Below are 17619 nucleotides of genomic sequence, written 5' to 3' on the forward strand. Positions count from 1 at the left end.
GCATAAATTCTGAGATGTTTTTTTGAGGCTAGATGTAGATGATGTAAATTAGGATTAATTTTTTTGCACTGCTCCTCGTTATCTCAATCTTTCTCTCCCTTGTTCATGCTTGATTTGCGTGCATGCTCCGGAGTAAAAAGTTTATATCACCCAATTCATCTTTTTTTTTTTTTAATAAGTTGATTAGCCTATCTAATAACTATTAGATTAGATGAAATAAGATTTGTTTTCGGTGAGATTTTGAGTATTCATCATTGATAGTAGAGACTAGTCTCCAATTGAATATGGAGCGTGGAAAAATCAAAGAATAAACACACCCTTACAGCTAATTTTACTCCATCCAAAAATAATAATAATCGCATTTCTAACCACTTACTAAACATTAGTTATTAGTTATGCATATGTACTGTCATTGTGATGTGAAAATCTCTACAATTCTAATATTTGTAACAAGCATGAGACTCCAAGTAAAGCTGTCCTATTTTCCTGCGTTATGCCATTCTCTTATCATTCAAAAAGGGTTTACTTCATCAGCAGGATTGGGTATGTTGAAATGGACTATTTCTTTACATTTAGTACTTGACGGTGTATCGACTAGGATTATAACATCTACATAGCTTAAAAAGAAAAAGAAATAATGAATTATTAAAGAGATATGAATCCTATGAATCATTGTGGGGAAGATGAATCACAAGTCTTAAAAAATTATACTCCTTTGATTCTTAATATATGACTCATTTAACTAATTTGATTAAATTAAAAAAGTTAGGTAAGTTAGTTAATTATAAGAAATATGACAAGTTTTTCCTAAAACACCATAACCATATTTCTTAATACCCCCTCTTCCCATTCTACTTGACTATCGTTGAGAGAGTATCGATAAGGGTAATTTAGAGAAAACTGATAAATATAAGAAATAAATCTTATATTTAGGACAAAAACCAACTCAACAATTAGGTCCTATACTAAGAACCAGAGGAGTAACAAGTAAGAAATATGAAAAAACAAAGGTATCGGGCATCCACAAAAATACTTTCACGAACAGCATTATTGAATTAAAAATAATAAAAATTTAAAAAAACAACATGCACGTGAAGTTTTATCAACAAACTTAAATTCCAAAACTTCTTTGATTCAAATAAAAAATACAACTAATAAATATAATCAGTTGAGGTTAATACTCCCTTTAAACCTAAATATAAGGTCATCTTAGCTAACTTGTAAAATTAATAAAAAGTCATATGTAGAGAAATTTGGCACTTTCAAATTATAAGACACTTTTTAGAGTTTTCAGATGTTTCAAAATGTAAAATGTTCTGCAAAAAACAAAGTCTCATTAATAAACTTATTTCTTTTACCAAAAAAAAAATATTTCAAATTTGTCCACAATGATGTTATATTAAGTGTGAGTTTGGGTTGAGGCTATTATATTCATTGAAGGACACTATTAAAAATTTATATGTATTTTGAGAGAAATTAAAATTTTAAACTGTACTCTATTTAATAGATTTTGTTGATTGGCACAATTTTACAGAAGAAGTCTTATAATAATATCATTAGAGGGAGTAATTATTTTTTTATCAATAACGTTAATGATTTCCATTAAATATTGCTTAACAATGATTAATTCATTTGACCTCTTTTGTAAGAAACGCTGGAAAACAACCCAGCAGGACACGCGAAGCGTGGAACTCGCGGTTACGGTTAGGCAAATGGACACGTGCCCCATAGACAAAGCGAGTACAATATATTGTTCCGTCGAAGCGCGTGTTGTGAACGCCAACCCAGTCGGCTTTTGTGGCACAATCGAGAATTCATGACCCGTCGTGGGCCAATCATGTGGCTCGACCCCTCGTTGTACCCGACAAAGTTAGTGGGCCCACCAACACAATGTGTCCCGGCAATCCACGTCATGGTCCACGTGGGAATGTAAGCCATTCAAAACCCTCCAAGTGACCACGTCATCATCCACGTGGTAGTGCCGGGGCTCAACTTTGGTGGGTCCCACGTCTCCGACGGCAAGCATGTAGGGACAGACTGGTCATTTTCGAAGACCTACCCTTGGAGTTTTTATAAGAAGGATAACTCAGCAAGGTTCTCAATTGCTTCCTCCTACGGTTTCTCTGTTTAGCTGGAAAGCGAAGCGGAGTGAGAGGTGCGCGGTTTGTAGTGCGGTTTCGTCGTTCTTTGTATTATACTCTAATACTCTAATCTAATACACTGATAGGTTTTCCAGGGCTTTGAGACACCGAACGATCACCGGTTGCTCTTCAGAAGAAGCGGATTTTGCAGGTAAAGCACACTGGATTTTTAGGGTTCTGTTGTTGGTTAGCTTCTGATGATTTAGGACTTCATTGTGGTAATGTTTGTACCGTTTGAAGGTGGGATGTCCGTCTTTTCACCTTTCTGAGTGGGCTTGAGTTATTGTTGTGCCTGTCGATGTTCTCAGTGCAGATCTACTACTCTGGACTCTACTTGATGTGGTTTTGAGTGTTTGGGCATCCGATCTATGTTAGGTTTTGGGTTATTGAGGTTTTACTTAGTCTTTTACCATTTCTGCTCCTGGATTAAGATAGTAGGACTTCGTGGATGTACGTGTTTTCAGTGACTTTCATTTTGTTTTATTCTGGAGTTTTGTTCGTAGAGAGGTTTCCTCTCTCCATAGAATTATAGATGTTTTTGTATTTTATCTATTTTGAATTTTTATCATTTAGGTAAATGCTGGTATAGAACATGTATGTATGCTGTTTACTTTTTAGATGGTTGAGTAATTTTTTCTGCAGATTTCAGTTTTAGTGACAGGTGTTTCTGTTCGGGAGTTTTTCATATAATGCCTGTTGCTACCTCTGCAACGTGTCTTGAGAATCAGTTATTTAGTTTTTGGATTAATTTAATATTAATAAACTACAAGTTTTTTCTTTAGTCTTTACTGATTCCTTTTCTTTTCTGTGTTCCTTCAAATGAAATTGGTATCTTATTATTTAAGTTTTAAAGTATTCGGACCTGAGAACTGATTTTTTTTTTTTTTTTTAGTGTATTTGAACTTCAGTTGTGTACTGTGTCTCCTGATGGTTCCAACAAGTTCTTGATTCTTTTTTCTACAGCCAGTCTTCATCATGGTGAGAAAGAAGAGAACTGAAGGTCCTAGCGGAGGTGAAAGCTCTGAGACTCACGAAAGTGGGGGAAGCGGAAGAGGTTCTCAGCGCCCTCCAGAAAGGAGTGCTCACAGCGGCTCACAGCAGTCAGCTGGTGGACCCCAAGGAGGTAGAGGCTGGTATCCTCAAGGAGGGGGGGGGTTATGGTGGAGGACGTGGTCGTGGGTTACCCCAACAGCAGTATGGTGGCCCCCCTGATTATCAAGGCAGAGGGAGGGGAGGATCTTTTCAACAGGGGGGTCGTGGTGGATTTAGTGGTGGTCGGGGTGGTGCGGGCGGAAGCGGACGTGCTGGAGGGCCTTCATATGGTGTCCCATCCCGACCAGAAGTTCCCGAGCTGCACCAAGCAACCTCAGCTTCATATCAAGCTGGGGTGACTCCTCAGGCTGTTACATCTGAGGCCAGTTCTGTTTCACAGCTTTCTGAGACAACACAGTTGCAACAGCAAATGAAGCAGTTAACCATTCAACCAGAAGCTTCTTCTGCCCCACCAGCCTCAAGTAAATCAGTGAGGTTTCCCCTTCGGCCTGGAAAGGGTAGCTTTGGCACAAGATGTATAGTCAAAGCTAACCATTTCTTTGCTGAGTTACCAAACAAAGATCTTCACCAGTATGATGTAAGTTCTGATTTCTTTTGATTGGCATAAATTTCATATGCTTTGTATTTGCAGTTTCTGATATGCTGCTCTTCTTGGGAGTAGGTAACCATAACTCCAGAAGTGCCATCCAGAGGTGTAAACCGTGCTGTTATGGAGGAGCTGGTTAGGCTGTATCGTGAGTCTCATCTAGGCATGAGACTACCTGCATATGATGGTCGCAAGAGCCTGTACACTGCTGGTCCTCTTCCTTTTGTTTCAAATGAGTTTAGAATCACTCTCATTGATGAAGAGGATGGAGCAGGAGCAGGAGCAGGAGCTCAAAGGTTTACTCATGTTTATTACTCAGGTTTTATTAATTTTTTTTTCTAATTCACTGTTCATATTATAATTTTTTTTTGGGGCTGCTTTGTATTTCAATGCAGGAGAGTGAGGGATTTCAAAGTTGTGATAAAATTAGCTGCCCGAGCTGACCTTCATCACTTGGGAATGTTTTTGCAAGGAAGACAAACAGATGCACCTCAGGAAGCTCTTCAGGTTCTTGACATTGTTCTTCGTGAACTACCAACCACTAGGTACTGGATATGGGTTTTTTCCTGGTTTCTGTATATTTTGATCTCTTGATTGTCCTGTTGTGTATTTGGTTTTTTGTATTGTTAACTGGATTTTGGTAGTGTAGGTATTGTCCTGTCGGAAGATCTTTCTATTCACCTGATATAGGTAGGAGGCAACCATTAGGTGAGGGTTTGGAGAGCTGGCGTGGGTTTTACCAAAGTATTCGTCCAACTCAGATGGGGTTATCTCTCAACATTGGTATGTTACGTAATGCTAGTATCCTAGTGTTAATGTTTTATGTCATATTTATATTACTTTTCAGTTAACCCATTATTCCCTCTGTATTTTTGAATTTTTTTTATCGCATGAAAATTATTCAGTTGATTGGAACATTACAAAATTTGTTGATTTTATCATTAAGTGGTTTGACTTGGTAGATTACAAGTATAAGGCATTCAATACTAGTTCAAAGGAAATACTTCGAAGTTTTCTGGCAAGTCATTTGCAAGGAAAAGTAAAAATTTCATGTTCATTTGTGGGTTTGCAGATATGTCGTCAACAGCGTTTATTGAACCCTTGCCAGTAATTGATTTTGTAACTCAGCTGCTGAACAGGGATGTCACCACCCGTCCATTATCCGATGCTGACCGTGTAAAGGTTTGGCTTCAGACATATCCTTCATCCACTCATTTTATACAATTGTATAGTATGGTGGGACTAGTGAATCTCCAAATCAGTCCTCTTCTGTGACTTCATCCTGGCAATTTTTTGGTTTATTCAACTTGCAAACAGTCTTCTAGTATGCATGATAAGAAATTGGCATTTGTTTTTAAATTTTCTGAATTATAGATCAAAAAAGCACTTCGTGGTGTCAAAGTTGAAGTAACACACCGTGGAAACATGAGAAGAAAATATCGCATTTCTGGCCTGACATCACAGGCAACTAGAGAGCTGACGTAAGTAATAATACTATTTTATGTGCGCTCGTGTTTGCTCCCATCTTAGAGAAACTTCTGTTGATGTTCTTTTTGTTTTTGGTTGTCAATGATTGTAGATTCCCTGTTGATGAGAGGGGGACTGTGAAATCTGTTGTGGAGTACTTTTATGAGACGTACGGATTTGTCATTCAACATACTCAGTGGCCTTGCTTGCAAGTGGGAAATACAAATAGACCAAACTATTTGCCAATGGAGGTAAACATTTGTGAATTATGAATTTGTGTAAATTGCAGAGCGCATGCTAATTGTTTGCCCTGGATATAGGTTTGCAAGATTGTGGAAGGTCAACGGTACTCAAAGAGGTTGAATGAGAGGCAGATTACTGCTCTGCTTAAAGTCACCTGTCAGCGACCTCTTGATAGGGAGCGTGATATCATGCAGGTATGCCTTCTATTGCTTAATTATTGTGTAGGTGGATGTGTCTTTTGTTTGGTGATGCAAATCATTCAGGAGAATGTTGGTCGCTGTGAAGTTCAAATTGGATATTTTGTTTATTTGTGTTTTTCTTTATATTTTTTTTGTCCACCATTTGGTCCTTAGTTTATATTGTAGTTGTTGAAGCCAGTTTGGCTGCTCGTCTTATGTGGCTGTTGGCTCAATTCATTATGTGAACTTTGATGCCTGCATTGCATCCCTTTGATCTGCCAAAGTCTTAATGCTGAGGTGCATATTGATTGCTTCTTCCATTAAGCTTTATTTCATGGTATGGGTCTTCAGAATCCAGAGTACATTGGCAGTACATTTATAGTCCACATTGCACTGGTAAATGCATACGGTTGGTGTGAAGATAATTGTTTTTTTATTTATGCCCTTTACAATATATTCTGTGTTGCCTGTGTTCAGACGGTTCATCACAATGCATACCGTGAAGATCCTTATGCTAGAGAGTTTGGGATCAAAATCAGTGAGAAACTTGCACAAGTTGAAGCTCGCATTCTTCCTGCACCTTGGGTATTTCTTTTTGATATTAGTAATTATCATCGTCTATGCAATGATGATTTTTGTTCCTTTTAATGAAAACATTCTTTCACTTTCTGCAGCTGAAGTATCATGATACAGGAAGAGAAAAAGATTGTCTCCCTCAAGTTGGCCAATGGAATATGATGAATAAGGTAGTTTAATCAGTTTACTATACCATGTTCTAGACATCTCTTCAGTTATCCTCTTTGGATTTGTCTTTTTAAAGGTTTTTCTGATTTTGGCGGATTTGTTGTGGGGTAGCATATGGGTGGGGGTCAGGAGGGAAGGGGCTGAATGTACGTTTTTTCTATCATTCTATGGTGGCATATGCTTATAGATGTAAAGTAACTTTTCTCTATGCACCCATGTATATGACTTTCTAACTATTTCAGAAAATGGTCAATGGGGGGACTGTTAACAACTGGATCTGCATAAATTTTTCAAGGAATGTTCAAGAGAGTGTGGCCGGTGGCTTTTGTTATGAACTGGCACAGATGTGTTATATATCTGGCATGGTAAGGGCGATTGTTATGTTTATTTTTAATCTTTCTTTCACCTTTGCTTAAAATGTTCTCTCTTATTGAATGTATCTAGGCATTTAATCCAGAGCCAGTAGTTCCTGTGATCAGTGGCCGCCATGACCAGGTTGAGAAGGTTCTGAAATCCCGCTATCATGACGCCAAGGCAAAATTGAAGGATAAGGAGCTTGATCTGCTTATTGTTATTCTGCCTGATAACAATGGCTCTCTTTATGGTATTGACATTTGCACTGTGTTTTGCATCTCATATTTTATTGTTATATATTAAGCATATTCGTGGATTCATGACATGCTATTCAGGTGATCTGAAACGTATTTGTGAGACGGAGCTTGGGGTTGTTTCCCAGTGCTGTTTAACAAAACATGTCTTTAAAATGAACAAGCAGTACCTTGCAAATGTTGCTTTAAAAATCAACGTGAAGGTTGGTGGAAGGAACACAGTGCTTGTCGATGCACTTTCAAGACGCATTCCTTTAGTTAGTGACCGACCCACAATTATATTTGGAGCTGATGTTACTCACCCACACCCTGGGGAGGATTCTAGTCCATCTATAGCAGCTGTATGTTGAAATTAAGCTTGATCAGCCTAGTCTTTATCTGATTATGCATTTTAACTAATATCACCTTGGTTGAATGTTAGGTTGTGGCTTCTCAAGATTGGCCTGAAATTACCAAGTATTCTGGTTTGGTTTGTGCTCAAGCACACAGGCAGGAGCTCATCCAAGACCTTTTCAAGCAGTGGCAAGATCCAGCGAGGGGGACAGTAACTGGTGGAATGATCAAGTAATGTCTCTGACCCTATGCATTTATGCATGTGTTGCCTCTCCATTCTTTGTTCATTTGTATGAAATTTTGTTAATTTTAGTGCATATTGTTTAATGTTCAATAAGTTGTTGTTTGTTTAATTTTTTAAAGGGATCTTCTCATATCTTTTCGGAGAGCCACAGGGCAGAAGCCACAACGCATCATATTTTACAGGCACGTTGCTTTTATGTTTTAAAAGACTAGCCACAAGTCATGGTGCTTCTTTTGTTTTATTTTTGCTCTGATGAGTGTTTTATTTACAGGGATGGTGTGAGTGAAGGACAATTTTACCAAGTCTTGCTTTTTGAGCTTGATGCTATCCGCAAGGTATTATTTATTTTCTTTTGTCATGAAAATTCTCCCCCAGGCATGTGCATAATTTCTGATTCTTATTAATTCATCTTATCTGATTCTTACCTTAGGCATGTGCATCATTAGAACCTAACTATCAGCCTCCTGTCACTTTTGTGGTGGTTCAAAAGCGCCATCACACGAGGCTGTTTGCTAACAACCATCATGATCGGCATTCAATTGACCGTAGTGGGAATATATTGCCTGGTGGGTTTTATATTTTGGAATAATATGCATCACTGTGTTGTCTGGTTTCCTTTATCTGATGCTGAACTGACACTGGAAATCTGGCAGGTACGGTTGTAGACTCCAAAATTTGTCATCCCACTGAGTTTGACTTCTATCTCTGCAGCCATGCTGGGATACAGGTGAATCTTTTGTCTTACCCTTTGATATGTTATTTTGTAGCCTGTGGTAGAATTTTCAAATGTTCTAACTTCTAATTGTCACAGGGTACAAGCCGACCTGCCCATTACCATGTATTATGGGATGAAAACAATTTTACTGCCGATGCACTTCAGACACTGACTAACAACCTCTGCTACACGTAAGCTGTGATCTTGTTGATTTGCAGCTTTGCTTCACCTCGCTATCATTATGATCTTCAATTTTACTTGCAACTTTAAAGCTATTTAGTTGCTGATTGTGATTTTTTTTTTTTTAATTTAATCTAAAACTCTGCAGCTATGCAAGATGCACGCGATCCGTTTCAATCGGTGAGTGGGTCTTTCTTAACATGAAACATATAAATGGAAATAGTTGATGGTTCCATGTATAGTGCTCATTATAAGTTGCTTGTTCTAATTTTTTTCCCCCCCGGTTAAATACACATTGCAGTGCCTCCTGCATACTATGCACACTTGGCCGCATTCCGAGCTCGATTTTATATGGAACCAGCTACATCGGATAGCGAGTCAATGAGTGCTGCTGCTGGACGTGGAGGGGGTTTTGGTCCAGGACGTAGCACTCGTGCACCTGGTGCAAGTGCTGTGGTCAGGCCTCTTCCTGCTCTTAAAGAGAATGTGAAGAGGGTTATGTTTTATTGTTAAGCCATGTGATGCTTGTTTTCAAGTTTGTATGGCCATAATTTGGAGTTCATGAAAGACTTCGATGGTGCGAATCCCTCTTAACCCTGGAAATGGTCAAGTTTGTCACTGTTTCAGACGATGGTAGTGGGGACACGGTTCGCTTGAAGTAGCATCCGTTGATATTGCAGGCCCTTCTTATTGGGTTCTAGGTATCTCGGTCATACAATTGAAATTGTCGTGTTTTTATGAATCTTATTGAAAGTTTCTATTTCTGCTCACATTTCAGCTCCATTTAGTAGTTTCAGTTGTTTTAATTAATTGGCTTGTTGCTGTGGGATATATATATATAGGGCTAAATTAAGTTTCGCTTTAATCATACATCAATTGTTATGGTAATAAATTGAATCAATAGGTGCTAAATTTACACGCGTTGTATACGCAACAAAACGCGTAAATTGGATAAAGTAATTTTATGGATAATATCACTTGTCATCTTTGTTAATATTAGATGCTAAAAAATTGTACGGCCTGTATTGTACGTTTAAAACATTAGAATATGTTATTTGTGGTTCTTAATATAAAAAGTTAGTAGGCTAATCTAAATAGATTAATAAAATTAGTTAAATTAGTTATTTGTGATAAATATATGGTTTTTTTAAAAAATATTTATATTAATCAAAGTAGATTGAAATTTTATATTTAGGATCAAAATAAAAATTAAAAAGATAATTAATCTTATAGTCTTTATAGTTTTATTTGATTTTTAATCAGGTCTTATAAAATTTTTTCCTTTTATCAGGTGTTTAAACTTTCATTTGTTTTTAATTAGGTCTTTTTATTTTTTTGTCTCTATCAAATCTTGATAGTTTCACTTATTTTTTAATTAGGTTCTTTATAATTTTAAAAAATTTATTTATTAACTTTATTCTTTAAAATTAATTTTATTTTTAAATTAATAATTATATAATTGGACAAAATAATTAATAGAATCATTTTAGTAATTAATAATTAATTATAATAATCAATTATAATTAAATATAAATTATTTATAATTATATTCTAATTTTAGAAAATTTTATTATTATAATTTGAATTTTAGAATTATAAAAATTAGAATTGAAAAATAAATAATCTATATGCTTAACTAAAAATTTAAAAGAATATTAACATAAGATTATTGTAATAATTTATGATTTATAGAATATTATTATTTATAGAATAAATAATAAAAACTACAAGCATCTAATTAAAAATAAGGTAAAAAGGATTTGATAAAAAAAAATTTATAAGAACTTGATAAAAATAAAAAAAATTATAGGAGCCTAGACCAATTGAAACGATAAAGACTTGCATATTAATCATTTTAAAATTAAACAAGTTCTTGTATTAAAAAATGGAGGTAGTGTGAAATTTTGAGTTGAAAGAATAACCTATTTGCAATTTGGTTGAGCCCAAAAGGGACAAAGTGAATTCCTCAGGTTTACTTTTTAAGATTTGAAGTTTTTTTCTTTTTTAATGAAACATTAGGATATCTATCAGCGGATCCAGTGACTAATCCCTTCGCTAACTTGTAGGCACCTCGATGGGTGAGACAGCTGGCCCGGGGTTTTAAAGCTTTTTTATACCCAAAATGAGGATCGAACTCTTAACACTTGGTTAAAAAAGGATGAGCCTCACCGCTCAACCACACCCCCGGGTTTAAGAGTTCAAGTTTCTATTTCATCATTATTATAATATTTTAATCTTTATTTCTCTGCTTAAAATAAAATAGTTTGCTTAATTCATAACTTGCTGGATCGACTAATGAGTGGAGACTAATTGGATTTGATGATTCTGTTTTACTTGCGATTTTATAAGCTACAATAAGCCTTTTAAAAACTTTAGACTAAAGTATATATTTAACCCTTCAATTTTATGAAAGGTATTAATTTGATCTATTAACTTTAAAAAAGTATATTTTTTATCATTTAACATGTTAACAAAAGATGATAACATTGAGGTCTTAAATGTTGATAAAATATTTTCAGATACTAACATATTAAATTTAATTTTAACAATAATCATGATTGTTACAAAAAAAATCATTTAAGCCTAATGATTTTAGGATTAAATGAAAAAATATTTACTTTTTAAAGTTAAGTCATCAAATCAAAACATGATATAAACTTACACAGGAAATGTTTAGCTTTTATCCCCCGAAGTTTTGTCTCAGTTGCCTGATACAATGTTACGCTTTTTGTACAAGTAATAAGGTGACAAGCAGATATATGAAGCATATACATTACGTCACTACAATTGATCAAAATCCATTACAGGTTAAATTTGCCAAAAAGAGACTTTTTACAAAAAGAAGAAGAAGAAGAAGAGAGCCATAAAGATAGAGTGTAAAGCTAAATCCAAAATATATTTTCTGTAATTGCCACAACCTAAATAATATGAAAGAAGATGCATGGGAGATAGAGGAATAAAGAAAAGAACAATAATATAACCCCAAAACCAAAACTCCATCTTCCTTAACATTCTTTCCCTCCACTTTCAAAGACTGAACCCACAAGGGACTTTCTTTCTCCTACGTTATATTCTTTTCTTTGCTTTGACCTTTTCTTTCTTTTTTTCTTTCTTTCCTTCTGCTCATTCAAACCAATCACTATAAATAACACAATCCATAAACTACTTTCTCCAATCACTTCTCTTCATCTTGTCTTTCTCCTTATTATACCTCATTGCTTCTTCTTCTTCCTCTGAAAATGGCCTCAACAGCCAACTCTGCGTTGAAGAGATCTGATTCAATTGCAGATAGCATGCCTGATGCTTTGAGGCAGAGTCGATACCACATGAAGACCTGCTTTGCCAGGTATCTCCTTTAACTTTCTTTCCTTTTTTTTTTTTTTTTTATTGTAACTTGACCTCGGACAAATAGGTTTACTTTTCCTTTCATTCTTTACAAATTTTTTTATACTCCCAATAAAAAAACAGTTATTTATAATATACTAGAAATTGACTTTCTACCTGCTTGCTTTGCGCCTCCAAATTCCAAAAGAGTTGATTCTTTTCGGGGAAAATCACTATCAGATCCTAGGGAAAAAAATGTAATTACCGAAATATTTCATAAAAATTGAGAAAGCAGCATGCAATGACAGCTTTTAGTGCAAAAATAATAAAAAGCTATTACCCAAAAAAAAAAAAAAAAACTCCATGCTGATCACTTGTCAGTGGAATTTTTCCGTGATTATAATTTTTTTGGAACCTCATCATGATTTTCCTTGTACTGTGGAAACAATTAAATTCATGTAACACAATACTTCCCCTCCACAAATTATATACATCTAAACATCTGTTAAGTTGGGTTTTTACATGTAAAATTAGGCTGAGATTGGATTTAATTACATGACTTGTATGAAAAAATTCTCATATGTTCATTAAATAAACAAGCAAACCCCTTGTACAAAGAATTTAGTTGTTTCGTGAAGAGTACTGAATTGAAAATACACTTACTGAGACCAAAAGATAAAAGTTTTGGTGACCTTTCTTTATACCATTTTGGCTCTTAATTTGTTGGCAAAAAAATTTTTGGCTCATAATTTCTTTCTATGAAACAGGTTTCTTGGAAGTGGGAAAAGGATGATGAAAAGGAAACACATAATGGAGGACATGGAGATATCAATTGAAGATGTAACTGAGAGGAACAAGCTCTTACATGGCTTATTTGGTTTCATCCTCAGTACCACTCAGGTTCAGTTTCATGGCAACATTTTTTTTTCCCTGTCTCTTTTAAGGCACTCGGCCAAATTAATACATCAAATGAAGTAAACCTAGTTTGACGACATGAAATTGAAAACATTTGCAGGAGGCAGCTGTTGTTCCACCCTATGTTGCTTTTGCTGTTAGACCTAATCCTGGCTACTGGGAATTCGTCAAAGTGAATGGAGATGACTTGCAAGTAGATGCCCTTCAAATTTCAGAATACTTGAAGTTCAAGGAAATGGTGTTTGATGAGAAATGGTAATGTTATGAAATAGTTATTCCCTCTTTTGGGTTAAAAGATAGAAATTATTCATAGATGTTAATTTGAAGGAATAGTCTTTTGAGTTGAAATAGTTGTCTTCAAAAAATATTGAAAATGGAATACATTTTCAGGGCAACCGATGAGAATTCCTTGGAAATAGATTTTGAGGCTATTGACTTCTCTACTCCTCGCATGGCTCTTTCTTCTTCCATTGGAAAAGGTTTGGATTTCACTACAAAGTTCTTGAGCTCAAAGCTGAGTGAGAGCACAGAAAGTTCAAAATTGCTTGATTACTTGTTAGCCCTAAACCATCATGGAGAGGTAAATGCAGGCAAGAACAAGTTTTTGTAGATATGGATATCAGAGATAAACAGTGGCTGATTTTATTTTTTAAATATGGTTCTACAGAATCTTATGATCAATGACACTTTGAATACCGTAGACAAGCTTCAGATTGCATTGAAGGTTGCTGGTGTTTATCTGTCTGCACTCCCCAAAGACACTCCATACCAGAATTTTGAGGCCAGGTCAATACCCATCTTCCTCTTTCCTACCTCCATTTTGATGCAATAGAAACCTAGCTATCTGGGGAAAAATTGACTTGAGATAAAAGAAAGCAATATATATTGTAGATGATGTGTGTTTACACCTTAGAATTTATGAATTGTGACCCTTTGCTGTTAACTCTTCACCATCACATTAAAACCAACGCTTCTAAATTTTAGCACATCTCTGTTTTTTTCTTCTCATAGGAAAAGAAAAGTAAGCTTCAGCATGATAAAATGGAAAACCAGCTTTGAAAAATCTCGCATGAATGAAGGATTTATGAACTATAAATATAATTGATTTTGATCCCAAAAGTAATATTCTTTCAGATCTTTTTTCCCCAAAAGTAATACTCTTAGAAACCAAATGCAGATGAATGAACTAATCCCATCCTTGCGATCTCGATTGCTGTCAACAGGTTGAAGGAATGGGGATTCGTAAGAGGATGGGGAGATACTGCAAAAAGGGTTAATGAGACAATGAAAATGCTTTCCGAGGTACTGGAAGCTCCGGACTACGAGAAACTGCAATCATTTTTCAGCAGACTGCCAAACATGTTCAACATAGTCATTTTCTCAGTTCACGGATATTTTGGCCAAGCTGATGTCCTTGGACTTCCAGACACAGGAGGCCAAGTATGAAACTCTCTTCCCTCTCTTTTTCATTACACAATCTGAAGTATATTTGAGAGATTCAATGCACTTTCTAACTGAATGATCTTTTCTTTTTGTTGGTGCTGCAATTTCTGATAGGTGGTTTATATACTTGATCAAGTAAAGGCCTTTGAGGAAGAGTTACTCAATAAAATAAAGCTGCAAGGCCTTAGTGTGAAGCCTCAGATTCTTGTGGTAGGCTAAATCATTTTGTTCTTCTGTTTCTTCTCTCATTGCTACCTATAGATTCCTCCTTTTTCAAGAGTTTTTTGTGTTCTATTCACAGGTTACACGCCTTATACCGGATGCACGAGGGACTAAGTGCAACCAAGAATTGGAACCTATTGCCAACACCAAGTATTCTCAGATTCTTAGGGTTCCTTTTTGGACAGAGAAAGGGATTCTTCGTCAATGGGTTTCTCGTTTTGATATCTACCCTTACCTAGAGAGATTTGCTCAGGCATGCATGGTTTTCATTCCTTTTTCATAATAAAAGGAAACAATAAAGCATGTTATTTACTTCGTCTTTTTTCCTTTAACAGGATGCTACTGAAAAGGTTATAGATATTTTGGAAGGGAAGCCTGATCTCATCATTGGAAATTATACTGATGGAAACTTGGTTTCATCTTTAATGGCTACTAAACTTGGAGTCACTCAGGTTGTAATAATCACCTTGCCTGATTTTTGGCGAGATAATAATAGGTCTAAGCATCACTCTGAACTGAAGCTTTTGATTTTACAATGAATGAAGGCAACTATAGCTCATGCTTTGGAGAAGACGAAATATGAGGATTCAGATGCCAAATGGAAGCAGTTTGATGCAAAGTATCATTTCTCATGTCAGTTCACCGCTGATATGATCTCTATGAATGCTGCTGATTTCATCATAACAAGCACTTATCAAGAAATTGCTGGAAGGTAGGTCTTTATTTTTGAATTTTGTCTATGGACTATGGTTAAAAACATGAAATTACTGGGAAATGAACTTAATTATTTCTTTTTTTGTTATACCATCAGTAAGGATAAGCCTGGACAGTATGAAAGCCACACTGCATTTACCATGCCTGGCCTTTCTCGAGTAGTCTCTGGCATCAGTGTTTTCGATCCAAAGTTCAATATTGCTGCACCAGGAGCTGATCAATCTGTCTACTTCCCTTACACTGAAAAACAAAAGCGATTAACCTCATTGTATCCTGCCATTGAGGAGCTACTTTACAGCAAGCAAAACAATGAAGAACACACGTGAGTCTCCTACATGTTTTGTGCTCGCACTTTTTATCACTGCAGAATAATTTTTAGGTAGACAAAGCTAACAGTAACAACACCCACACGCATGTCATTGACTGTTTTAATAGTTTCCCCTTTGGCATGTTTTTGTTTTTTGGTGATTAATTTGGTTTAAACATCAGATTTACATAAGAATTTATCACTATATATATACATATGTTATCATAATGACCTCTTTCAAACTTGAACGTGTCTGCAACAGAGGGTTTTTGGAAGACAGGAAGAAGCCAATCATTTTCTCAATGGCCAGGCTAGATACAGTGAAAAACCTCACTGGCTTAGTTGAGTGGTATGGGAAGAACAAGAAGCTCAGGAATTTGGTAAATCTTGTGGTTGTTGGAGGATTCTTCAACCCATCCAAATCCAAAGACAGAGAAGAAATGGCAGAGATCAGGAAGATGCATTCCTTGATGGAGAAATACCAACTCAAAGGTCAGTTCAGGTGGATAGCGGCACAAACCGATCGCCATCGCAATGGAGAGCTCTACCGATGCATTGCAGATACAAAGGGAGCTTTTGTGCAACCAGCATTGTATGAAGCCTTTGGACTCACAGTTATTGAAGCAATGAACTGTGGATTGCCCACTTTTGCAACAAATCAAGGAGGCCCTGCAGAAATTATTGTTGATGGAATCTCTGGTTTTCATATTAACCCATTCGATGGAGATGAATCAAGCAACAAGATTGCTGACTTCTTTGAGAGATGCCAGAATGATTCTAATTATTGGGACAACATGTCAATGGCTGGTCTTCAACGTATCAATGAATGGTAAAACTTCACGTTTGTCTTTAATTTCATATGTGCACTTTTACTTTCTTTTTTTTCAATCTAATCTTTCATTCATTAAAAAACTTTCAATGATGACTCATTAACTATCACATGACACAGATTCATTTTGCATCAGATAAGAAGCCCTGATTAGAAACTTTAATTTCATGAATTTGTTGAAAACAAAAGATCTAGATAAGTTCAATAAACTTGATGGGTTAAATTCTCAAACTTCATTTATTCTATATGACTTGCAGCTACACATGGAAGATTTATGCTAAGAAAGTGTTGGACATGGGATCAGTTTATGGGTTTTGGAGAGGGTTGAACAAGAAACAGAAGTTAGCGAAGGAAAGATACATCCACATGCTGCATAGTCTCCAATTCAGGAACTTGGTGAGTTATTCGGAAATTGGAAGGCCCCTCTTTTGATTCTTTTCTTCACATCAAATTTAATAATTGTTTCATTGCAGGCAAGAAATATTCCTGTCCCTGTTGAAGAGCCTGTAGAAGCTATACTAACGGGGAAAACTTCAATCCAAAAGCCAACAAAACCGGTATCACGACCCAGAACACCATTTGAACCGCCTCAAAAACAAACACCAGCATTACCTCCAACTGTTGCATCTCAGCTTGCTCCAAGGCAAGTATTCTCTTTAGCCTTTTCCTTTCAAAGTGTTTGCTGCAAGTTTGTTCAACAAGAACATAACTTTTGGATATTTTAAAACTTAATACCAAATCTTTTGATGCAAAGGTTAAAGTGAATATGAAGATTGTAGGAAATTTAAGATTGGTTTATTTTCGCAGGGATGCTGGTTTAGATCAGAGATTGGTTGAGTCTGAGGAAAGTGGAGGTGCAGGCTATGGATATCGTTGGTGGGTGTTTCTACTTGCTGTCTTGCTCACCATTGCTTACTTCCTTAAGAACATGGACATCTTATTCATATGGAAAGAGAGATCAGAGAGCCAGAGGGAATGAACATTGCTGTATATATACTTTTATTTATCATATAGAAAAAAAGAATAATTATTTGTTATCCTGAAAGATAGTCATATTGTATATTATTTCAGTGGTAAATAAGAAATTCACTGTCTAGGTTGAACACATCATTAAAAGTAGATGCACCCTCCTTTAAAAAAAAAAAAAAAAAAAACTAAGACACTTCAAAGCATAATCCCACTATCTAAACTTGTTTTACAAAGCTTGAACTATCTAAACTGCTGCAGTGAGTTTTAACTATTTTCTACTCTTATCTTCGAGAATCACTATTCATTGTGCTATCAAATGATAAGACCTTTAATGATAATACTTAAGGTCAAATTTCTTATATTTATTATGTTAAGTTCTCTACTCACATGCAAAGCATATCCT

The 17619-nt window shown here is 35.7% G+C and overlaps 2 protein-coding genes across 2 annotated transcripts; both read left to right on the top strand.

Annotated features, from left to right (window-relative positions):
* Positions 1–2131: 2131 nt before the first annotated feature.
* LOC114760458 (protein argonaute 1-like) lies at positions 2132–9303 on the top strand. Its single transcript, XM_028949712.1, is given in 24 exon segments — positions 2132–2155; positions 2228–2292; positions 3109–3283; positions 3285–3771; positions 3856–4076; positions 4176–4325; positions 4430–4563; positions 4853–4962; positions 5155–5261; positions 5360–5498; positions 5568–5684; positions 6147–6254; positions 6344–6415; positions 6656–6778; positions 6858–7017; positions 7103–7362; positions 7443–7585; positions 7718–7780; positions 7870–7933; positions 8029–8164; positions 8252–8325; positions 8410–8504; positions 8642–8673; positions 8795–9303. Coding segments are annotated over 22 exon segments (3174 nt in total). The 5' UTR covers positions 2132–2155; positions 2228–2292; positions 3109–3116; the 3' UTR covers positions 9007–9303.
* Positions 9304–11672: 2369 nt separating this feature from the next.
* Positions 11673–17352, top strand: LOC114760452 (sucrose synthase 7-like). Its single transcript, XM_028949708.1, has 15 exons — positions 11673–11839; positions 12585–12717; positions 12833–12987; positions 13123–13312; positions 13400–13518; positions 13956–14172; positions 14290–14385; positions 14477–14650; positions 14733–14849; positions 14943–15109; positions 15209–15433; positions 15681–16247; positions 16505–16643; positions 16721–16890; positions 17055–17352. The coding sequence occupies exons 1-15, from the start codon at positions 11733–11735 to the stop codon at positions 17224–17226; spliced, it is 2748 nt and encodes a 915-aa protein (XP_028805541.1). The 5' UTR covers positions 11673–11732; the 3' UTR covers positions 17227–17352.
* Positions 17353–17619: the final 267 nt, after the last annotated feature.

The sequence above is a fragment of the Neltuma alba genome, unplaced genomic scaffold (genome assembly GCF_004799145.2).
Source record: "Neltuma alba isolate B1F8T4 unplaced genomic scaffold, ASM479914v2 tig00010980_pilon, whole genome shotgun sequence".
Classification (NCBI taxonomy): domain Eukaryota; kingdom Viridiplantae; phylum Streptophyta; class Magnoliopsida; order Fabales; family Fabaceae; genus Neltuma; species Neltuma alba.

Excerpts from the sequence above, each read along its gene's own strand:
- LOC114760452 (XM_028949708.1), top strand. The coding sequence starts at position 11,733 with ATGGCCTCAACAGCCAACTCTGCGTTGAAGAGATCTGATTCAATTGCA. Across the intron at positions 12,718-12,832 it reads TCATCCTCAGTACCACTCAG|GAGGCAGCTGTTGTTCCACC; the intron begins GTTCAGTTTCAT and ends AAACATTTGCAG. Across the intron at positions 16,248-16,504 it reads CTTCAACGTATCAATGAATG|CTACACATGGAAGATTTATG; the intron begins GTAAAACTTCAC and ends TATGACTTGCAG.